Source organism: Myotis nattereri (assembly GCF_964212035.1).
Source record: "Myotis nattereri genome assembly, chromosome: 3".
Lineage (NCBI taxonomy): Eukaryota > Metazoa > Chordata > Mammalia > Chiroptera > Vespertilionidae > Myotis > Myotis nattereri.
In genome coordinates this window covers 127,304,434-127,329,050 of record NC_138077.1, presented here as the reverse complement: position 1 = coordinate 127,329,050, position 24,617 = coordinate 127,304,434, and the positions used below count along the sequence as shown (strand labels likewise).

Below are 24,617 nucleotides of genomic sequence, written 5' to 3'. Positions count from 1 at the left end.
GACAAAAATATGTCCCAGCCTTTGGATCAAGAGACCCACACCTCATCTCTCCAAATGGAAATTAATCATACAACCAATAATTCATGGACACTAAAACCTAACTGTCCAGCACTCAAAATTCAACTGCAATCAGTCAGCAAGTAGCCCTATAAGTCTGCCAAAAAATAGGTTTCTTCTTCCAAGCCTTGAAGTGAAGATAGAATTAAGGGAAAGAGAGTTTTGGACAAGTTTGGCAAGATTTCTACCAGTGATTACTACTCAGCCACAGTCTAGTGCAGGGGTGGGCAAACTTTTTGACTCGAGGGCCACAATGGGTTCTTAAACTGGACCGGAGGGCCGGAACAAAAGCATGGATGGAGTGTTTGTGTGAACTAATATACATTCAAAGTAAACATCATTACATAAAAGGGTGCGGTCTTTTTAGTTTTATTCATTTCAAACGGGTCGGATCCGGCCCGCGGGCCGTAGTTTGCCCACGGCTGGACTCTAACCACTGTGTTGTACACCTGAAACTAATACATTGAATGTCAACTGTGATTGAAAAAAACAAACAAACAAATAAACCTTGTCAGAATAAGACCAAACAAATACAAGGACTGGAAGATCTTGAAATAAAAATCCCCAAGAGTACACAGAATTACTAAATCCATTTTTGCATTCTTTTGTTAACTGTATAATATTTCATTGAAATTCTATTTCACATTTTGAACTTTTTTAAAGTCTAGGAAGGAGGATATTATGAACATAATAAATTTGACTTAAAATTTTAAAAGCTCAGTTGAACTACCTCACCCCTCACCCCCCAACCCCCAACCCAATCAACTCTCAAACAAGCAGATGCAAGCTTCAGTTTAATGGAAACTAAGTTTATTTATAGAAACTGTTTCAGATGCAAGGGTTAAAACAGGCATTTCTAATGTAAAGTATATGGTAAAAATATTTGATCACTTCTTTCAATATTTGTGTTTTGTTGCAATCTCACCCTCTTCCTACTCCCTTTCTCACCCCAAACCTGCTCCACGCACATGCCTTCCCAAATAGTAAGTAGCAATTCCAGTAGTCTCAGTTGCCAGTCATAATCCCTGACATCATCCTTCATTCTTTCTCCATACTCCTCATATATTCCCTAGCACATCTAGTTCACTCTGCTTTTGTGTTCTATCTAGAATCCAAGCACCTCTCTCCATGTCCCTGCTACTGTCTTAGAGCAAGTCATCATCTCTCCTGTGGGATATTACAATAAATACCCTATCCTTATTTCCTCAATTTTCTAGAGGCCAAAGTGATAGTGATCATTCAAAACAGAAGTCAGATCATATTATTCCTCTGCTTAACACCCTCCAATAGCCTAATGCCATCTGATTTCATCTAGTATTTTCTCCCTTGGATATGAAGCCTCTTGTTTCTGGAACTTTTCAGGCATACTTCTGCCTCAGGGCCTTTGCATTCGCTGTTTGCTTTGCCTGGAATACCCTTCTTTCCTGATATGCACATGACTCATACTTTTGAAGTATTTGCTCAAATATAGCCACTTAGTGTGGCTTATTTTAAAATGGCAAACTTACTTCTCCCAGGCATTCTCTCTTCTCTGCAATATTTCTCTCCACAGGATTTGTCACCTGCTGATATACTATTTTTACTTATTCTGTTTAATGTTTTGTCTTATTAAAATGTAAACTACCTGAGGGTAGTAGTTTTTGACTGTTTTGTTTTGTGGGTTTTTTTTAGTGCTGTATTCCCAGCACCTAAAATACTCAAATATTTGATGAATGAATGAACATGCCAAATGGTCAAACATGAAATAGCTTATGAGCTGAGAGGCCCTAAGCTCAGAAAAGGAGATTAAAGATCAAGAGTGCCTTACAAATGATCATAAACGCACACAGAACCAAGTTGCAGTGAATGATTACATCAACCGCCAGGTGAATTTTCCCACAAGTGAAACTCCTTTTATGGAAACCCTGGTATTTTAATCATGTGACTTCAGATGGGTCTTTGGCATGTACAAGCAAAGCAAAACTTGGCCCAAGTTTATCCAAAGTGCCTTCACACTTACATAAAGGTTGTAGACATTCATTACATTTAAATATTTACGATGCTTCAAAAAACATACCAGAGAAGGAAAAACATATAGAACTAAAATTGTACAAAGTTCTTCATTAAAATAGCTTAAATAAATTCTCTGTCAACACCAGAGTCAGTGACTGGATCTGGACAACAGAGATTAGAACTTTTTACAAAACTACATGAGAACACTTGAATCAGTCTTCATAGACATTGCCATAATAACCATTTGGTTAAAATCAATATCCCACCTTCCAGATGCAACTTAGATAAGGCAAGAAAAGTAACTGAGCCCTAGCCAGTTTGGCTCAGTGAATAGGGCGTTGGCCTGCAGACTGAAGAGTCCCAGGTTAGATTCCGTTCGAGGGCACATGCCTAGATTGTGGGCTCAATCCCCAGTAGGGGCATGGAGGAGGCAGCCAATCAATGAGTCTCTCTCATCATTAATGTTTTTATCTCTGTCTCTCCCTTTCTCTCTGAAATCAAGAAGAATGTTTTTTTAAAAAGTAACTGATGGAAAATTACTATACATAATATAGTTCCGATTCTATTTGCCCTTTTTTGTCTTAGCTGTCTTCTCCTTTCTTTTTTTCACGTGTTTAGGAATTTTGTTCTTCCTTTTCTCTCTCTGGGCTTCCTTGACCATCTTTTTTCTTTCCTGTAAAACAAAAATTAAAAAAAGAATCTGTGAAATACAGACAGAAGAAAAAAAATATTTACTTGGATAAGTTCACAGCTGTTTTCCTATTAATCAAATTTCAAATATAATTACTATTAATTCAATCACGAGGGAAAATGTTATTTAAACAAAAGAAATTTTAATTTTTCCCCTGAAGTTAGCAGTTTTTAAAGCAGCAGCAGCAAGCACTTTTTTAAAAGTCAAGGTTTTCTTTTTATAAGCAAATTCCATTCATACTATTCACAATGCTACAATTAGTTATAAAGATATATGTAAAAGGATAAAAAGAAGAGTAACATTAGAAAATAAAAATGAGCCCTAGCTGGTTTGGCTCAGTGAACAGAGCGTTGGCCTGTGGACCAAAGGGACATGGGTTCAATTCTGGTCAAGGGCACATACCCCAGTTGCAGGCTCCTCCCCGCCCCAGGCCCTGGTCAGGGCACATGCAGAAGGCAACCAATCGTCGTGTTTCTCTCACATCGATGTTTCTTTGTCGTTCCCTCTCTTTTCCACTCTCTCTACAAATCAATGGAAAAATATCCTCGGGTGAGGATTAAATAAATAAATACATAAAAAAATAAAAATAATTATAGTTTGGTGGTGGAATTTGAGATGAAATTGTCTTAAAGGTATCCTAATAGAAATTTGAAGACTGCCAAACACAAATATCCATGAGGATGTTATTAAATGTTTGCAACTACTTTTCTTTGCAAGTTTCATATGCTAACAGAAATAAAAGTTAGAAGGAGACAAAATATTTATTTCCAGTAGACAAAGAGAGAAAAATGTATTAACAGCCAGTTGGGTATGTCTCTCAGAAGTCTGAAAATCCATACTTCATAAAGTTTCAGGATTAAGCTAAGAATGAAGAGTAATAGTTACACAGTTGTCATGCATTATTCAACCATGAGTGTCTCTTCTGTCTGTGGCCAGGATTGGAAGAAATAGCCTTTCCGAGTTTAGAAACTTGTGGCTGTAAATCCCCCCTGAAATGGCTCCTCAATATGTTATCATAAGGCAACTCCAGCATCAGTTGTACTTCAAGTTAATGACAATAATTTCTACTCAATGTACTGAATTCAGTGTGTCCTTTCCCGAGACCAGTGGTCGCCAACCAGTGGCCCGTGGACCAATGCTGGTCCATGAGGGCTGAAAGGTTGGCGACCACTGCCCTAGACAGTGCCCAAGCTCCCAAAAGAAGCCCAATCTCTAGATAATGTTACAACCAAAATCAGTTCATGCTTAGGAACTGAAACTATAATTAGAGGTACTTACTGATCAACAATGTTTTCTGCCACCATAATCTAAATACTTGAGTGAAGAGTAACAAGTGGCTATGCTGCCATGTTAAAGAACAAAGGAATTTTCATTCTTGACTAACCTTTTTATCAACTTCAAGATCAGTGGTGGGTTTCTTGGAGCAGGCATGGTCTCCCTGCTCTTCAGAACCTGCATCAGAACACTCAGAGCTTCCACCATCTTCTGAATCAGAACAATGCTTTTCCTTAACCTGATTTTCTAGGAGTGCAGGGACCTTGAAAATATTACAGAACCATGTTATTCTAAACCAATCAGTTATCTATTGTTATCAGATTTGTTAATGCCAGAATTCAGATTTTAACCTTGCAGATATTCTTTGAAAAACAAAAGCCTGTACTAAAAACATCAAAACAACAGAATCAAAGTGAGGGAGGAAGCCTGGAAGTACCATTCCAGTAAGGCTCAAGAACATACCCCCACAAACAAACCAGGGCTTCAACAGATGACCCAGAGAAACAACATAACTGTTTCACTTCAGAAAAGGAGTACTGGGTTATAACTCTGTTAGCGAAGGTTTGTTTACACCAGCATGACCACAAACACGTGAGCTATGTGTTGCACTATGATATTATGTCAGTAGGCAACAGGAACTTTCCAGCTCTCTTATAATCTTACTAGAGGCCCGGTGCATGAAATTCATGCACAGAGGGAGGGGGGAGGGTGGTCCCTCAGCCTGGCCTGTACCCTCTCCAATCCAGAACCCCTCGGGGGATGTCTGACTGCCTCTCACAATCCAGGACCGCTGGCTCCTAACCACTTGCTTGCTTGCTTGCTTGCCTGCCTGCCTGCCTGCCTGCCCCTAACCACCTCTGCCTGCCTGATCACACCTAACCACCTCTACCTGCCTGCCTGATTGCCACTAACTGCTCCCCTACTGGCCTAATTGCCCCTAACTGCTCCCCTGCTGGACTGATTGCCCCCAATCACCTCTGCCTTGCCCCGCACTCGGGACCCAGGATTCCCTCCTCTGGCCGGCCGCAGGCACCGAGAACCTGGGCCAGCCACAGCTACAGGGGACCGTGGGCGGGCCGCTTCGCCTGGGCCACAGCCGCAGGCGCTGGCACCTGGGACCGCGGGGTGGGTGGCTTGTCCCTCTCCCGGGCCGCAGCTGCAGGCGCTGGCACCCAGGACCACGCGGCAGGCGGCTTGTCCCTCTGCCAGGCCACAGCCTGGCTGGTCCCCATTCCTCTCTCGTGAGCTCATTTGTGCCTGGATGGTCCCCATTCCTCTCTCCCCAGTGTTGAGTGTCTGAGCCATTATGGCATGAGGGTATGACAACCATTTGCATATTAGCTCTTTATTATATAGGACGGGGCCACAATCATATATGCGGTAATGACTGAGAAATACAGAGAGAAGTAAAAAATACTTATTTGAATAACTTTATAGCTATTTTCCTATGAATCAAATTTGAAGGACAATTATTATTAATCTGATCAAGAGGGAATATGACATTTAAACAAAAGAAATTTTCTTTTTTCCCCCTGAAGTTTAGCTTTTAAAGCAGCAGGAAGCACTAAGTCAATTCCTCCCATAAAAGACAAAGTGAATTTTCAGAGCAAACTGTGATCTTTCATGCTTAAGCCTTTAATTAAGACATTAAATGAAATAAGAACTACCTTTATAATTGCTTAAAGTAGAATTAAGCCCTGTCTTTCTAAAATGTAAAACAATATTGAAAAAAACACTGCAGGAATCCAGCACTATCAGACTGCTAAAGTCCTGAGATTGTTCTTCATACATACTTTTAATAAGCTAGTTGTAAAAAGATCAACAAGCACTTGACTATCATTAATCACTTCACAAAGGAAGACCAGGATACAAAAAGGATCAATGCCTCAGCTATAACAACAAGACAAGTCAGAGGCAGAATGAAAAATAAACCATAAATTTCACTATTTCAGTCATATAGTTAAAAAGAATGAACACAAAAAGGGCATTCTGAAAATGCTCGTAGACTTTGAAAGTATATATACGAATAACTATGTCACTGTTAATTTAATTCTAATAATACTTTACATTAAATGTTATACCCTTTAACAGAATTTTCACATAAATAAATAGCAACACATATTCTTTTTACCTTCTGAACGCCTGACAAATCTTTCTTCAGTCCTGTGACGGTTTGGTATAGAATCTTGTAACCACAAAGAAAAAAGAATTAACATAAAACCAAACAATGAAATAACACACTCCAATATTAAAAAGCAACACTGTAGGCTAAATGATATATTGTGGGATTATAAAAAGGTGCCTAAAATTTATCTCATAGTGAAGAGAAAGTGTATAGCATGGGTGTTATTCTTGTCTACCAAGCATACAGTCATCAGCAAATTCCAGCCCACAGCCCAAATCCAACAGATAGACTGATGGCTTCTACTAATGAACATTCAAAATCAATTTGATGATGGCACACTCTAACTCTGAATCTCAATGAAATGAAATGTATTCTCCTCCCCAATATAACTCCATTTTTCTTTCATTAGTAGACCTTGGGTCATGGAAAGCTGTATTCAATTATTAAAGTGCTTTTTATTTCATCAATAAAAATTTGGAGGAAAATTTTTCTCTCTTTTTATATAATGACCTACATAGTAGCCTCAATTTTGCTTCTTTGCCTGCAAAGCGTAAAATATTTACTATCTGGCCCTTTAATAGAAAACATTTCTAGACCCTGAAATATATATAGAATGTTAATGGATCTAGTATAATACCATTTATATCCTAGACTTTTATACAAATCTTCCTTCTGCAATTACAGTCTGTTGGACTCATTCAACTGTATCATTTTCTTTCATAAACACCAATGTATTTTCTTTACACCCAATGTGCCCAAAGGACATGTTAATGCAATTAGCCATCTCACTAGATCAGAAGCCAACATTCGAGATTGCAGGTTGGGGAAGGTAGCTTTCTTTGTAAACCTGTTTGCTACATATAAACCCAGCTACTTACATTGTCTTGTTGGGCATTCATGGCCATGTCCTCTTCCTTCAATTTCATCATTATATCCAAATCCCTCTCATAATTTTTTACTTCATTTAAGGTTCTAGGAATATATGCTCGCTTAAACACCTAACAAACACAGAGGGAAAATAAAATCGACACTGCCATTCACATACTTCTCACATTTGCTCAGCATCCTTATTCCCATCAAGTAATAAAAAAAATCCATCCCCATCATCTAAAACACCAGTTCTCAGCCAGGCTGCCTGCACAGGCGGGTATAGCACGTGCTGTGTGCTATGCCAAAAGTAATTTGTTACCGATGATAAAAGACTGAATATGATTTAAGATTACCCTTAGAATAATATTTCTCCCTCCTCGTTTGCATTCCACAAAGTTTTTCTGAGTTGGAGAGAAAGGAATGTAATTGCCTGGCTGTGCCTTATGTTCTGACACGGGAACATTATCCACTCTGTGCTACAGTGAAAAAGGTTTAGAACTGCTGATAAACATAGAGTATCTTGTAGTCATCCAGTACCCTAACAGCTGTGAGAATTAAAACATAAAATAAAATAAAGCCTACTATGGATCATCTTCACAAAAACATATTGATCCCCAAGATTAAAATAATTTTCGTTTTTAACAAACATAAATATTTAAATTCTAATTATTACTGGAATCAACATTTAAATTATTTATAAATCCACATTTGTGCCCTAGCCCATTTGGCTCAGTGGATAGAGCACCAGCCTGTGGACTGAAGAGTCCCGGGTTTAATTCCAGTCAAGGGCACATGCCAGGGTTGCAGTCTTGATCCCCAGTAGGGGGCGTGCAGGAGGCAGCTGTTCAATGATTCTCTCTCATCATTGATGTTTCTCTCCCTCTTCCTTCCTCTCTGAAATAAAAATATATTTAAAAAATAAGTAAATAAAATAAAAGTCCACATTTGCAAACTAAACCGGCTTTTCCTTCTTGAATCAGATACTTCAATAGGTTCTGTAAAATGTTTTCCACCTAGGACATTGGGCTAATGGGCTGCTGAGTGGAATTATGTAATGAACTGCTTATTTATTAAAATCAAGTTCATTCCTTAACAATATTTTTTAAAAGACCTCAAAGCACAAGTGTTTCCTAAGGCTATGAACAGATAAGTCTTACCTCTTCGTCGACATGATCTTGGTTGGACCTTTCCTCCTTGGTCCTTTGGGATGCTATTTCCATGGCCTTGGAAAGAAAAATTATTACTTTCCTTCACATTCAACCTACAGAAGATACATCCATTTCCCAATTTTATATGAATCTGTTTTAATCTTTCTCAGTAGCACCTCTTCACATTTCTAAAAAAAAGGACCTGGTGTCCTCTAGTGGTCAATTTAGCTCTCCATGTTAGACCTCACCAAAACGGTTGCCATCAACCCAAAAGTAACAGAATAAATCAAACTTGTCTAACCTCAGGGAATCCCTAGCCCCTTCCTCAAAAGTAATATTACTTTCACTAATTTTTAAACAATTAGGAAAAATACCTACTAAAGGAAAACAGAGAACCAAAGAATGAAAGAACCATTCCTTAGCTCTGAGCAGCCAATGAAGGGAGTCAATGAGAAAGCGGAATGTCCTCTAATTTGAGATATGGCTCCAATGCCACTGCAGCATAAACCACCAAAGAAAGCAATCTGAATAATGACTGACACTAAAAATGTGACAAAGATTCTACAGGATTCTTTTGGCTTGTGAAACTGTAAAACTGAAAATTTGTTCTCTATCTATTTAGAATATACAGAAAAAAGGAAAGAATAGCGGTTCTAGGTGGCTTTTGTTTTAAGGTCAGACACTGAAATCAGTGTTATAGGATTTAGGAATAAAAATGATGTGATACTTATTCATTCAATTAATATATGTGATTACTTACTATACCAGGTACAGATTAGGTATTGGCAATACAGAAATAAAACCCCTGCCTGGCCAGTGTGGCTCAGTGGTTGAGCATTGACCCATGAACAAAGAGGTCACAGTTTAATTCCCAGTCACATCACAGCACATGCCCAGATTGTGGGCTCAGTCCCCAGTAGGGGGCATACAGAAGTCAGTCAATGGAAGATTCTCTCTCATCATTGATGTTTCTCTATCTGTCCCTCTCCGTTCCTCTCTCTGAAATCAATAAAAACATATTTAAAAAAAAAGACTAAAACCCCTGTCCTTTAGGAGTCTGTAGTCTAAGTAGAGAGTGACAAAATAAACTTTTTAAAAAACTTTATATATGAACTGATACAATGTGACTACTTCAATTATAGTTACACCAAGGGCCCAGTGCACGAATTTGTGCATCTTGAAAGGAACTGTGGGCCGCGAGGCTGCAGTGGGCACCAGGGCAGGTCTTGGCCCATCCTCCGTGCCCCTGCTCGGCCCCTCCCACCATGGCCCTCTGTCCCCTGTCTGCCAGCAGCCCCACTCCTGCCGCTGCTACCACGCGCCAGCTACGGGTGTGAGCAGGGCTGGTGCCAGCAGTGGGTGCAAGCGGGGCAGTTGCTGGAAGTGGGTGCGACAGGCGACTGCCAGCCCAGATCGCCCCTCAGGAGCAGGGGGAAGTGGAGAAGCCCTGAGGGGTGATCAGGGCCAGCAGCTGCCGCTCACACCCGCTGATGGAGCCAAGCGATCGGGGCCGGCATTAAGCACCAGCAATGGGTGCAAGCAGGGCCGGCGCCAAGTGTGAGCGTCAGGTGTGACCATGGCACGTGGGAGTAAAGAATTTTCAGTAAATACCAGAGGCTCGCCATGATGACAGTGACCAGCGCACTCCCCTTTCACCTGTTCCACCATCCCGCTGCAGCTGACACCTGCCATGTTCTGCACGCTGCTGCCTGCTGCCGACACCCGTTATGTTCCACGCACACCCCCTGGGGGTCAGCGCATGTCACAGCAACTGGTTGCTTGGCCATTCGGTCTATTTGCATATTAGGGCTTTATACATCTCCTATCTAATAATAGACAAACATGGTAATTGGCCATACCTTCACTACGCCTCCCATTGGCTAATCAGCGAAATGCAAATTAACCCAAACAAGATGGCGGCCAGCAGCCATGCAGCTGAAGCAAGCAGGAGGCTTGCTTGCTCCAGTGATGGAGGAAGCCAAGGTTCACCGCCTGCCACTCTGAGCTCCGAAAGCAACAAAGTTTTAATTATAGAAGCTAAACAAACCTCAGATACCTGCTTTCAGCAGGCTGTAGCCACAGAGCAGGAGCAAACAGGAGCCCAGCTCTCAGCTCCAGTGATGGCAATAAAGTTTCAATTATATAAGGTAAATAAATCCCAGAATAAAAAAAGAAAGAAAAAAAGGAAGCTGGGAGCTTCAGTCACCAGCCAGCCTGAAAACAGCCCTCAGTCCCTCACCCAGACTGGCCAGGCACCCCAGTGGGGACCCCTACCTTAAAAGGGGTGTGGTCAGCCTGAAAACGGCCCTCAGTCCCTCACCCAGACTGGCCAGGCACTCCAATGGGGACCCCAACTCTGAAGGGTGTGTGACCAGCTGCAAACAGCTATCAGCCCCTAATCCAGGCTGGCCAGGCACCCCAGCGGGACTCCCACCCTGATCCGGGACACTCTTCAGGGCAAACCAGCTGGCCCCCACCCACGCACCAGGCCTCTACCCTATATAGTAAAAGGGTAATATGCAAACTGACCCTAACAGCAGAAAGACTGGTCACTATGACACACACTGAGCACGAGGGGGCAGACGCTCAATGCAGGAGCTGCCCTCTGGTGGTCAGTGCGTTCCCATATGGGGGAGCTCTGCTCAGCCACAAGCCAGGCTGATGCTGCCAGTACAGCAGTGGTGGTGGAGCCTCTCCTGCCTCCTCAGCAGCACTAAGGATGTCCGACTGCAGCTTAGGTCTGCTCCCCGCTGGCAAGTGGACATCCCCCAAGGGCTGCCGGGCTGCCAGAGGGATGTCTGATTGCCAGCTTAGGCCCAATCCCCTGGGAAACAGGCCTAAGCCAGCAGGTGGTCATCCCCTGAGGGGGTCCCAGACTGCCAGAGGGCACAGGCCGGGCTGAGGGACCCCCACCCCCGAGTGCACAAATTTTTGTGCACCAGGCCTCTAGTAGATAATATGAAAATAGAGTTGGCCCTCCATCTCTGTGTATCTGTATTCTCTCGATCCAACCACTGTTGGATTGAAAATATTTGAGCCCTGGCTAGTATAACTCAGTTGAATGTCGTCCAGTGCACAAAAAGGTTGTAGGTTTGATCCCCAGTCAGGGCACATACAGTATATTTTTATTTCTTTTTTTCTCTATAAAGTTGTTCCCTTGTAAAGCTGTTGTTAATGTTTTTCTTCTGACAAAAGAAAATATAAAGAACTCTTTCAACTAAAAAAAATCTGATTAAAAAACATACAAAAGATTTTACTAGACATGTCTCCAAAGAAGATATACAAATGGCAAACAAGTACATAAAAAGATGCTGAACATCATTAAAGAAATTCACATCAAAACTTTGTGACACCACCACACACTCAGCAGGATAGCTACTCAATAACAAGTGTTTGTGAGTATGTGAAAAAATCAGAACCCTTGCACAATGGCATATTGTTGATGTAATTGTAAAATGGTGCAATCACTGAGAAAAACAGTATGACTATTACTCAAAAAATTACACGCAGAATTACCATATAATCCAGTAATTCCACTTTTGGGTATACATGTAAATGAATTGAAAACAGGGTCTTGAAGAGATATTTGTACACCCATGTTCACAGCAGCAGTATTCACAATAGCCAAAAGGTGGAAGCAACCCAGGTGTTAATAGGTGGATGAATGGATAAACAAAATGTGCTACTTATATAAATGGAATTATTACTCAACCTTCAAAGGGAAAAGAATTCTGACACATCCTACACCACAAATGAACTTTGAGGACATTATGCTAAGTGAAATAAATCAGCCAGAAAAAGCAAATAGTGTATGATTCCATTTATATGAGTAGTCAACATCATAGACAGTAGAATGAGCTGGGAAGAGAAATGGGGAGTTAATGTTTAATGAATACTGAGTTTTGCTTCAAAAGACAAAAAAATTCTGTGGATGGATGGTGAACAGTAGTTGCACAATAATGTGAATGTACTTAATGCCACTGAACTGTACACTTAAAAATGGTTAAAATGGTCAATTTTATGCTTTGTATATTTTACCACAATTTAAAAATTTTTGATTCAGAAAGGCCTATGAGAAACAAAGGAAAGGAATTAATGACCAAAGGCTAACAACAGGTTTCTTACTAAATTTCCATAACTTTGACAATCGATGTAATCTTGCCTAATGATTAAAGTCAAGAAACCTCGCTTTACCACTGGCTTTTTACTATCCTTCTGATTCTCCATTTGTGAAATCAGAAGAAAAAGGTCTCAGGAAACTGTCAAGTGAACAAAAATTATGCAGAGCAATTTAAGTCCTCAGAAGTGCCATAAATGCAAATTACTACTGCTATTTTCTATCTTTTTCTCCCTTACCCCATCTCACCTTTGAGAGATAAGCATCCATGTTCTCCTGTGTAATTGATGGGTCTGTGACAAATTCAAAGAGCTCCCGCACAGTCATCACAGCAACGTTGTGTTTCAAAAAGAAATCTGTCAGAAGAAAAATGTTAACGACAGCTTTATAAGGGAACAACTTTATAGAGAAACAAAGAAATAAAAACACACCATCTGCCAGCTACTGGCGTAAGTATCACTGCATCAAACCATTCAGTGCCAAAATTTTATATCAACACTATAACAGAGTATAGAACCAACACACACAAACAAGCTGGGAAAAAACTACAATTTCCACTCACCATTGACATTGGCACAATCTTTTCTCAAGAACTCCAAGGCATGTGGGTGGTCATGCTCCACAGACTGAGAAACGTCAATGATGTACACACCCCCGCCACTGTACCTGCGAGCCACACAAGCAGGAATGTGAGAAACACCAGTGATGTGCACACTTCCACTATGGTGACATGAGGGCTCAATTCAATGACTAAGGTCACCAAAGGCAGGAAACAAATCCTATACTGTGACCATGTGGAAGCCACCTTTAAAACATCAGAATTTAGTATGACATTTTGGAATTGGAATTTTAATTTTTTAAAGGACATGAAACTACTTATGGGAGGCTCCTAATGGACAAAACATACTCACAGCATGTTAAATTCACTGAGATCTGCATGGACCAGCCTGGCATCCTGATACATTATTCTCATGTACTGAATGACCTGCAGGTACAATTCACGAGCCTTGGATTCCGATAACTGGATGTTTTTCAAGAGGGGTGCTGGCCTTTAATAAGAATAAAATAAACAATGAAGATAAACTGATGGGACCAAGTTTTCGTGCTTTATACTATATTTATTATAGGCACTTCTCTTCTACAACTCATCACTGAACAACCTGGCTCACTACAGATGTTCCTTTCCAGAAACTTGTCAATAAACAGGTACTGCATAAAATAGTCAAAAATGTATTCTAACTTAATGCACTAATACAATGGAAAAGAGTCATAAAAAAATATTCCAAGATTAAATTAATTCAAAGCAATTAAAAATATAATTCTGAACATGTAATTATTAGGCCATCCACATACTCACATGTCATCTTTACCAATGAAACCCATGACAAGAACATGACTTCGTAGCAGGATAGGTTCTGGGCATGGGATCCCTGCTGTGTTCAGCCTGTGATATTAAAACAGATAAAAGGACAAATGAAAAGGCTAAATACAGCATCTGAAACAATTACAACAACTATAGTACACAACATTAATATTGCTGTTATGAAACAGCACCAGGGTCTTCCAATTATATTACTGTATTTCAGAAACTATAAGACATTAATGATTTTAAGTAGCACCATCATGCACCATCAAGAATGACAAAACACTGGCAATTCAACAACAACATCCCATAGCCTCTAATACCCAATCCAATTCCAAAGATGTTAAACTGTGAAAAAAATGTGAGCCTTAGAGTTGATGAAATATAACAGGTATGTCTGCGATGATTTTTCAAGCTGATTAGCCTGAGCAATGATCAGTAAAAACAGTTGGACTCATACCTAATAGCTAACTGACCACACCCAAATTTCAGAAGGGTTTTCAAAACAATCATTAATACTTGCTTAATACTAAAATAGCCAGCATATGTCACTTATGTACAGCAGATAAGAAGGTATCAACTCAGAGACTATATAAATGTGTCCAAAATTGGCTGAAATAAGGAAACTAATAAAGAGTTTTGGGCCTAACAAAACTGCCTAAAACTCTAATACCTATTTAAAAATGACCCATCATTCTCACAATCTAATTAAGTCACTTGCCTGCTTAAGATCCTATAACAGCTCTTTATCATCCTCAGTATCAATTCTAAAAGTTTTCACATGGTTTCTAAGGCTCTTTACATGACCCAGAAAAGATACAGTGGCTCTTACTTGTCTAACTTCCCTCAGTAGATCTAATGGACCTGAACAGCCCCACCGTGTCTCTAGATTTAGACAGAACCACAGGGATCTGCGGGTGGGAAAGAACCAAAGCCAATGTGCAGGGCACAGCACAGACACCCCCATTCACCTGATCAAGTTCCTCATTTCTTTTTCTGCCCAAGTTTTCACCATCTTTCTGGGGTTTCCTTTACAATAGCCATGACGAAATCTTGAACAAGAAAAGAATTTGTTATTTAAATCATCCTGTTCTCGTTTTTATTTTTTAGAATATTGAAATTAAGCTAACTGAAGAAAAAAATCAGAGCTCACCTGAATTCCCCGCTTACATACTTATCTCGATCTTTAAACACCAAAATAGAAGTTTTATAAATTTTGATTGCTCTGCTCTCTCCATTTGTTGTGCTGGCATGGTATACATTAGCCTATTTTAAGTCAAAACCAAAGAAAATTAAGTTTGTGTTAAATAACTACAAACAGTATTTTACTTTTTCAATCTATTTTATTCTATGTTCAAAAGTTAAAAAAAGTCAAATGAACTGAAATAATAGGCATAAGGAACACCATCTTTGAATATATGAATTAAATCATAAACCATCATACCAAAAGACACAATAAATATATCTCCAATTACATATATAGTAAAATTCAACTTAAATACATGTAAGAAGCGATTTGAAACATTTTTATATCTCAAGCATGTGGAAAATACATGAAGACATTCTCACATCACATGATTTATAAATTGATTTTTACTAAGAACTGCTTCCTATCTATGAGTTGCTAATTTAAAAACACATTTGTCTTTCTGCATATCCATTTACAAAGAAAAAAATGAGAAAGACATTAGCTGACTACAGAAATTAGACCATAGCCCCTTGCCCCTATTAGTACTACTTGATTAGGACTCAGGTCTGCAGTAACTTGACCATCTAACTGTACTGCTGAACACAGCTAGTTGGACTCATGATACGTTAGAATAATGGCATGAAAAGGCAAAATTATGTGCATAATTTCCTACCGTTTGATAAATATTAATAAAGCCATTTTTAGAAACACAGATTAAACTATCTTAACTTGTATATAGAAACTGACTTTCTTTTTAAAGGAACATTTTATTTACAAAATGCCTTAATTTCATTTCTTATCTGAAATAAGAAAACTAACATGAAAACATTCAGGCATCCAAAGAAAAGCTCACTTCTTTTCCTGTGCTAATGCAGCCATTTATCTCTGATATGATTCCTCTAGTCAACATCTTGAATAATATCATTCGTGTTCTGGGATCCAACACCTAAACAGAAATGCCAAAAATAGAAGTTCAGAAAGGTGGTACCAAAATTCTTCATTCAAGAATTTGACAATTAATAAACTGAAGAACCTAACTGTACCATGGTTGGCTAAATGAGAGTTGCTATTATGGTACTTTCATTCATTCTAATTTTTAGTAAAGAGAATGGGAGGTGGAGGCCACAGGAACCATGGAGACAATAAACCAAAGAAACAATAAACTTGTTCCTTCGGTCATAGAAATCAAAGGCTACCAAGTCCAAGTGAAGCAGAAACTGACTCCAGACCATTTGCTAATAGAAACACAAAGCAAACTACATAAGAAACTTCACATTTTCTAGTTTTACCACATTAAAATATGTCCAAGATAACAGGTAAAATTAGTTTTATACACTTTTTTTAATCCAATACATCTAAAACACTATTATTTCAACATGTGATCAATATTTTAAAACTTAGTGAGAGATTTAACATTCTATAACCCTAAGTCTTAGAAATCTGGTGTGTATTTCCGTTTATGGCATGTCTCATTCAAACCTGCAACATTCCAAGTGCTCAGTGGCCACTCTATTTGAACGAGGGGTCAGCATCCTACAGCTAATAAGTGAAATTCAGGTGGCAGCCTGTTTCTCTACAGCCTGCAAACTAAGAATGGTTTTTATATTTTAAAATACTTGTTAAAAAAAACCAAAAAGAATTGTGAGCTATGTCTAAAGTATTTATTCTTTAGTACTTAAAAGAGTTTGCAGCCCCTTGCTATAGATGAGTAAGTCAGGGAAAGGGTCTCCTTCCAAGCCAGAGCAGTCAATTTTGAGGAAAGAAGACCTCAAAGCCTGGCCAGGGTGGCTCAGTGGTTGACTGTTAACCTATAAACCAGGAGGTCACGGTTCGATTCCCAGTCAGGACATATGCTGGGGTTGTGGGCTCAATCCCTAGTGGGTGCCATGCAGGAGGCAGCCAATCAATGATTCTCTCTCACCATTGATGCTTCTATCTCTCTCCCTCTCCCTTCTTCTCTAAAATCAATAAAAATATTTTTAAAAAGAAGATCCCAAAGTCTTCTTTAACAAACAGGAAGCAATGAACTAAAGCCTGCTCCTGTCTAGTTCTGAAACTGAAGCAGCTACATATTTACATGCAATTTCAAGGGAGATCGCAAGAGCTCCTCATGGCTCAGACAGACCCACTAGCTGCATAAAGTGAGACAGTGTCAAATGGCCAAATCAAACTATATTCTAGGGCAGGGGAGGGGATCATCAAAGGCCCACGAAATCATTTGGTCCGGTCCTGCCAAGGCATTAGGGGTGAGTTGTTTATATGTTTGGCCAAACGGAGCAGGCTAATTTTTAAGCTGATAATTTTGTGTGGCCTGTGAATGATGTAAAAAATATCCAAATGGCCCTTGGCAGGTAAAAGGTTCCCCTCCCCTGCTCTAGAGTCTATCTTTCAATGAGGTGGCTGCGGTCATACCAGAAACCTAAGGTTAATAGAAACAAAATAATCTTAAAAGATTGCAGAACTAAAACCCAAACTACATCCATAGCAACGGGAAGAGAATAAAAGGAAAGTGAGTGAACATTCCTTCTCTACGGTACAGGTAAATAGCGGGGGTGTATGCTGGTTGAACACAGGAATCCAGATAGAGATCTGTAGCCAAGTTAGGGGGTAGAAAGGAGCAGCATATCGAAATGGCTTAACAAAATAGGTAAAGAGAAATATAAGAGAATAAACTTACAGATACATGCTTTATAAAGACAGCTTGAGACTCAAGATACATACTCTCATTCAAAATTAATTTCAAAAGAGAAAAAGAAAGGATTTTCTGCCCGAGTTATTTTAGGCTCTTTGAAAATTAAAGTTGCCTCATCTGTCTGTGCGGGTCCACACTTTGTCTTCAATCACAAAAAGAAATCACACAAAATAACTAAATGAGAGAATAATGGAGACACAGATCTCAGACCTGCTCCTGACTAAATGTAAAATTCTTCAACTGCATATAGTAAATGGTTCTAGAGCTCAGGTAGGGTGTTACTCCTTTGGGGACTGAGGTAAATAGTAAAGGGGTGCTATGTCTTAAACCAAGGATCTGTGGGTCAAAAGGGCTACTACTCCAAAATGTATTTGTACATATGGGTGTGGGCAGGGAGAGGGCGGTAGGCTACAGTAGCGATGTTCTGACCTTTTTTATGACTTGGTTCACATAAAAAATCTGGGTCAATGCTAACATCCAATCACAACCCTCTACATGTGGGAAAAATGGGGGCCAACTTTCTCCCATTATTGAATAAAAAGAAGCAAACAAGCATTAACTTCTAAATCAAATAAGGGATTTCTAATTGGAAAATTTAAGGCATTACCCATCTCTCTCTCACACGCATTACCATCCATCCTATCTTGTGGCAGATACCTGTTCTATCTTCTGAGAAAGTTGACAAAATTCCTGCAGACCTTCTTTAAGATAAGAGAAAAGATTTTTGGTCTTACAATCAATTCTGCTTCCCCCTAGCAAATGAAAGCATTACATGGTGGCTTCACAGGGCCACAAAGGGGGGCATGACTCAAATTTGTCTATTAATAGTTCAATAATGCAAAATGTAGAGCTCTAAACTCAAAACTATAAAAAGGAGTAATTTTATACAGGAATAATTTTAGACATTAGCATTAGCATTTTAATATTAGCATTAAATAAGAAGGATAAAAGCAAACTATAATTAAAAGAGAAGAAAAAATGCTATTTTAAAATAAAAACTTGTAACACATTTAAATTGTACCTGTTCTACAGTTGCTCTGTCTGCTTTATCTTTGATGCGATACCTAACCAAAAACAAAAAGTATAGGTGACATTCAAAATTTAGTCACAGAAGCCAAATAAAAAGTTTCTACACGTACATCATTCCATGAAATTCCTAAATAGGTAGTTTCTTTAATAACAGATTTCAAGATCTCGTAATTTCATCACTCAGTGAAACGTATTTCATTTCTCCTTAATAAGCAATTCCGTTCCCTAGGGTAAAAGGAGCATATTTGCAGAAAACAAATTTATAGCCATAATTTAGAAGCATTAAATAAAAAAGATAGGTGGGGTAAAGTGAACTATGCGGTAAAAAGGAAAAGATGAAGTCTATACTGTCCTTCAAATATTTAGTACAGAATTAAAGTCAACATATAAGGCTTTCTCTTTAGAGTTCTTTTCTTCAGACACAAGACACCATTTCAAGACAGTTACTGAGTTCCATATTAAAATACTTCAGTTCACACACTAAGTGACTCCATTAGCACACAAATCTAAATAAAGTCTCAAACACAAAGATTCAGACACTTAAATAAAATAACAAATGACTATGTTGTTTCTCAAAAAGTAAGGATCACTTGGGCCTAGCAATAAACCATAAGAAAATTGGTTTTTGAGTTCAGTTCTAACGCTGCTAGTTGTATGATCTTACTGTCTGTTTCTATAATATACTGTTAATGTCTTAGAGTTAACAGCATATAGAAATTAGCCAGATCTTAAACAACTGGTTTTGAGAACAGAAGTGTAAATGTAATCTGTTTTCGGTTATACCATTAAAAAAAAAATGTCATGAAAGGGAATAATTTTGAAATAAATTCTAAAAAGGCGGCATTTTTATGCTAAAAATTTAACCTTTTAACAGTTTAAACATTTAAACAGAAATTTCAAACACTGTTATCCTAAGACCACATTTGTGAACAAAGGTATTTAAGCTAAAAAAAAAAAAAAAGGTTTAGATATACAAAATATACACCCCAAAACAAAAATACCATCCTCTGTAAAATAATTATGATCACAAGACCACTTAATTTGTCTAGAATTAGTCCCTATCAGCCATGTTTTATAGTTAAAATATTACTTACATATCTGCTTCCTTTTGTCTAGACTTTTCAGTGACTTTATTTATGACAGAATCAGTAACATTTAGCTTATCTGAAAAAAGAAAAAAATCCACAATGTGAACAACATGTAAGACAGAAAGACATTAATAGTCTTTTGGGATGGGATTCTTCTCCCCTCTTCCTTCTCTATTTTCTAAATATTTTCTTATACATAGAATATATTTAAGTAATGAAAAGGTTTTAATGTTTTTAAAGATAAGTACTAGGTTGTGTTTCCTTGATAACAAGTGTCACTCTCATCACTACAGCTATAAATTTTGAGCACAGAGGTCCAGATACAGAAAACCCTCAAAAATACTATATCCGCATATGCTGAATTTCAGACACTTAATATCTTTCACAACTAATATAAATAATGTAACTGCCTGGATTCCAAGTTTAATTCTAAAAACTTCAGTCTCATTTCAAATTTCAGATCCATGAAAGACAAAGATAGGAATATGAGACAGTGTGCTAGATTTATAACAAGTTGATGTCTACAAGAGAAAGACAACTTTGTATTTTTCTCAAAACATTCTGATTCCTTACATTCAACAGCTCACTAAATGATTAATGCCTACATAAAATGTCTCTGGTAAACACAATGTAATTATATTTAACATTCTAGTATTTTCAACATCCTACAAAAATCTAATACAAAACAGACAATGACTTGAATATATTTGTAACTTTGTATTTGTACAACAGGGTAGAAAAAGAACTAAAAAAGCATAAGCTAAAATAAAGTCTTTCACTTGAAGCAATATTTTTAAATTACTAAGTTCTTATTTTCTCTAAGCATTATTCAGTCAGTAACACCAAGTATACTCATTTTTTTTCTTTCTTTTTTTTAAATTCTCACACAAGGATATGTTTTTAATTGATTTGGAGGAAGAAGAGGAAGGAAGGGAGGGAGAAGAAGAAGAGAGAGAAAAAACATCAACTGCTTGCCTCCCACAGGTGCCCCAACTTGGGATCAAACCCACAATCTAGATATGTGCCCTGACCAGAAATAGAACCTGCAGTCTTTTGGTGTGTGAGACAATGCGCCAACCAACTGAACCACACAGGCCAGAGCACAAATATTTCTTGATCCAATAAATCTTTATAACACTTCATGTGTTTTTTAAGAATTTCCTCATAGCCCAATGAAGAAATGTATTTTACAAACTCACCTAGATTAATTTTATTCTCATATTTCCGTAAGACTTTGTCTGCTGGAGTAGACATTTTGGCTGAATTATAGTTGGAAGGCTGCCGATTTGCCTAGAAGAAATGAGTTCCAGAATTTCAGGCACTAGTTATAAATACAAATCTAACGTTCATCACCACGTTTTCCCCTTGGTTCATTGTTAACTATTAAAGCATCAATACTTACAGGAGTACCCTAAGGAAAGGTAAGAATCAATCAAATTTGCTCAAAATTATTAAAAAGGCATTTGAAATAGATGGTTAGAGTTACTGGCTGAAACAGTCTGCGGGAGATTCAACATGGTGGCTGGCAGGGCAGCAGTGAGGGAGAGACTGAGTAAGCAAAGGAGAGGGGAGTGCAGACTTGTGGTGTGTGTGTGTGTATGTGTGTGTAAGAGACAGATCTTGTAGGAGTCTCAGGGGCCATGGATCAGGTTCTTCTGGACAAAGAGCCCCCTGCTACCACCACACTCCCTGGGCAGACGTGGCTCTGGCATGGAAACCACACCATCTTGAAGGGGGGAGCAGCAGCAGCCAGGAGCACAGCCTCACCACTACCCAGACTAGCCTTGGACACCACCCTGGATCCGTGCAATAAGCCTCATACCAATGGGACCTTGCAAGGGATCCCCACCACGGGCTCCAGGACCCCACAGTGAGTTGCAGAGTCTGCCACAGGCTCCGGGACCCCGCAGGGAGTAGCATGCAAGCGGGACCTAGTAAACAACCCTACCCCGGCTCCAGGACCACATAGTCAGTCCCCAGCAGTGAATCCCCTGCAAGCAGGCTCCAGGACCTCACAGGGAGTCAAACGCCAGAGGGGGACTGTGCGCACACACCCCCACCGATCCCCAGCACCTGCAGCTGACACCTGGGGGACCAGATCCATGGGGGAAGGGAGTACAACTCAGAACAGAGACAATCAAGGCGTGAGACTCAAAGCAGACCCAGCCTCTGGGATAAGGAGTCCCTGACCACTGGACTACTAGGGGGTTCAACCTCTTGAACCTCACTTAGGTTACCTAGGGCCAGAAAGGGACAGTGACTCACATTCACCTGCACTAGAGCAGCTTCCAGGAGACCAGGATAGACACACCAAGAGACCAGATTCAACAACATCAGAGCAAAATCCAGTGAGCCCCAACCTCACTGGCAGCAAGTTGGAGGGGAGATACTTCCCACAAACAGGACATCAATAATCAAGTCCCAATTAAAACAGGAGAACCCAAATAACGCACACAAGGGGCACTCTTAGAGCATCCAACTCAGGTGAACAAAGAGACCGAAGTACTGGACCCCTCAAGATACTTTATTAGGCCAGCCCACAAAGACTGGGAGGCACAACAGTTCTATCTAATACATAGAAGCAAATACAAAAAGACAGCTACAATGAGGACACAAAGAAGCAACCCCCAAATGAGAGAAAAGGACTATCCAGAAAAAGAACTACATGAAATAGCAAGCAACCTATCAGACATAGAGTTCAAAGCAATGTAATAAAGATGCTTAAGGAACTTAGTGCAAATTACAACAGCATGAAAAAGGAAATAGAGGCCATGAACAAGAACCAAACAGATAGAAGAATGATGTATCTGACATCAAGAACACACTGGAAGGTATTAAAAGTAGATTGGATGAAGCAGATGATTGAATCAGCAATTTGGAAGAAAAGGTAGAAATAAATACACAATTAGAGCAGCAAATGAAAAAAAAAAGAATTAAAACGAAGAGAGATAGATTAAGGGAACCCTGGGACACCATGAAATGTAACAGCATATGCATTATAGGACTACCAGAAGGGGAAGAGGGACAGCAAGGAAAAGAGAACCTGTTTAAAGAAATAATGACAGAAAACTTCACCAACCTGGTGAAGGAAAATGTCGCACAAGTTCAAAAGGCACAGAGTCCCAATCAAGAGGAGCCCAAAGAGAACCACACCTAGATACATTGTAATTAAAATAGGAATGTTAAAGTCAAAAACAGAATCTTAAATGCAGCAAGACATAAAATTACCTACAGAAGTTCCCATTAAAATGTCAACTAACTTCTCAATAGAAACACTCAGGACAGAGGGAGTGGCATGAAGTACTCAAAGTAATGAAAAGCAAGAGTCTAAATCCAAGACTACTGTATCCAGCAAGGATATAATTTAAAATTAAAAGTGAAATAAAAAGCTTTCCAAACAAAAAAACATTAAAGGAGTACATTACCACCAATGCAAGATATGTTAAAGGGACTGCTTTAAAAAGAAGAAGAAGCCCTAACCAGTTTGGCTCAGTGGATAGAGCGTTGGCCTGTGGACTGAAGGGTCCCAGGTTCGATTCCAGTCAAGGGCATGTACCTTGGTTGCAGGCACATCCCCAGTAGATGGTATGCAGGAGGCAGCTGATCAATGTTTCTCTCTCATCGATGTTTCTAACTCTCTATCTCTCTCCCTTCCACTCTGTAAAAAAGTCAATAAAATATATTTTAAAAAAAAGAAGAAGAAGAAGAAAAGGAGAGAGGATCATAGGCACAAAGAAAATTAAAATGGCAATAAATAAATACATATGTGTGTGTGTGTGTGTGTGTGTGTGTGTGTGTATGGCTAATATGCTAAATGTATGACCATCCAGGTAACGAAGTCACATAGCAACGCCCAGCTTCCTCTCCCTAGCAACTAGCCTCCTTGCAGTTTCTACAGCCCAGAAACACAACTTGCTTTATAGCCAGGTAGAAACATTTCACACTGTAACCAAATGTCTGTGAAGTGTTTTCACATGCCTCATCTCATTTGATCCTCACTGAAGTCCTGGAGTAGGTAGATAGGAGATTCAGTGGAATCCTATTTTCTTTCCATTAGCTGGAAAACAGATATTTAGAAAGCTTAGAAACTTGACCTGAAAAGAAGTAAGAAATGGTGGACCTTGAAAATAACTTTAGGTTTTCTCACTGCGCAGAATATAGTCACACACTGCTGCAGTTCAATATTTTACCCTTTGTTCTCCTTGCGTGCTCTACAATAATAATCTGCTTTGTGTTGATATTTACTGCTGTGTTGCTGACAATTGCCTGAAAGAGAAGTTGGAGTGCTTCACTGGGCTGGAAAAAGTTTAGCTAAATCAGAAAGCAGGTGTAATTAAGCAAGTTTATTCTATATCTATAAAAGGCTAAGTTGACTCATGCATGAGCAATACATATAAAGTTCTCGCTGGCACCAATCACATGCATATGTTTCTATCTGTCATTGTTGATCATGAATTTGGTTGACACTTCTATTATACAGAAAGGACGAATAGCGATATTAAAATATTTCTTCTAATTTATTTCCTTTCAATGTGCATAAATTCGTGCACCAGGCCACTAGTCAATAATAATCTTAAAAGTTAATGGATAAAATGCTCTAGTCAAAAGACATAGGGTAACTGAATGGATAAGAAAACAGACCCATATATATGATGTCTACAAGAGACCCACCCCAGAACAAAAGATACACACGGACTGAGAGTGAAGGGATACAAAAATATATTTCATGCAAATGGAAAAGGAAAAAAAGCTGGGGTAGCAATACTCACATTAGACAAAATAGATTTCAAAACAAAGGCCATAACAAGAGACAAAGAAGGCCTCTTCATAATATAAGAGAATGATTCAACAAGAAAATATAATATCCTATATAATAAAAGTCTAATATGCAAATTGACCAAAAGGCGGAACGACGGTCTCTATGACACGCACTGACCACCAGGAGGAAGATGCTCAATGCAGGAGCTGCCCCCTGGTGGTC

General features: G+C 39.1%; 1 protein-coding gene across 4 annotated transcripts in view; it reads right to left on the bottom strand.

The window, feature by feature from the left end:
* Positions 1-839: 839 nt before the first annotated feature.
* RIOK1 (RIO kinase 1) overlaps positions 840-24,617 on the bottom strand; it is a 39,211-nt gene continuing 15,433 nt past the window's right edge. For all 4 annotated transcript variants that reach the window (XM_081088270.1, XM_081088273.1, XM_081088271.1 and 1 more), the window contains 15 exons: positions 20,836-20,926; positions 19,643-19,712; positions 18,541-18,583; positions 15,681-15,773; positions 14,792-14,904; positions 14,610-14,690; positions 13,633-13,719; positions 13,187-13,324; positions 12,838-12,941; positions 12,525-12,631; positions 8,168-8,233; positions 7,019-7,138; positions 6,147-6,200; positions 4,125-4,277; positions 840-2,722 (listed from right to left, as the gene is read on the bottom strand). In XM_081088270.1, coding sequence (XP_080944396.1) covers positions 2,612-2,722; positions 4,125-4,277; positions 6,147-6,200; positions 7,019-7,138; positions 8,168-8,233; positions 12,525-12,631; positions 12,838-12,941; positions 13,187-13,324; positions 13,633-13,719; positions 14,610-14,690; positions 14,792-14,904; positions 15,681-15,773; positions 18,541-18,583; positions 19,643-19,712; positions 20,836-20,926 — 1,431 coding nt within the window. In that variant the 3' untranslated portion in view covers positions 840-2,611. The remainder of the gene's footprint in view (positions 2,723-4,124; positions 4,278-6,146; positions 6,201-7,018; positions 7,139-8,167; positions 8,234-12,524; positions 12,632-12,837; positions 12,942-13,186; positions 13,325-13,632; positions 13,720-14,609; positions 14,691-14,791; positions 14,905-15,680; positions 15,774-18,540; positions 18,584-19,642; positions 19,713-20,835; positions 20,927-24,617) is intronic.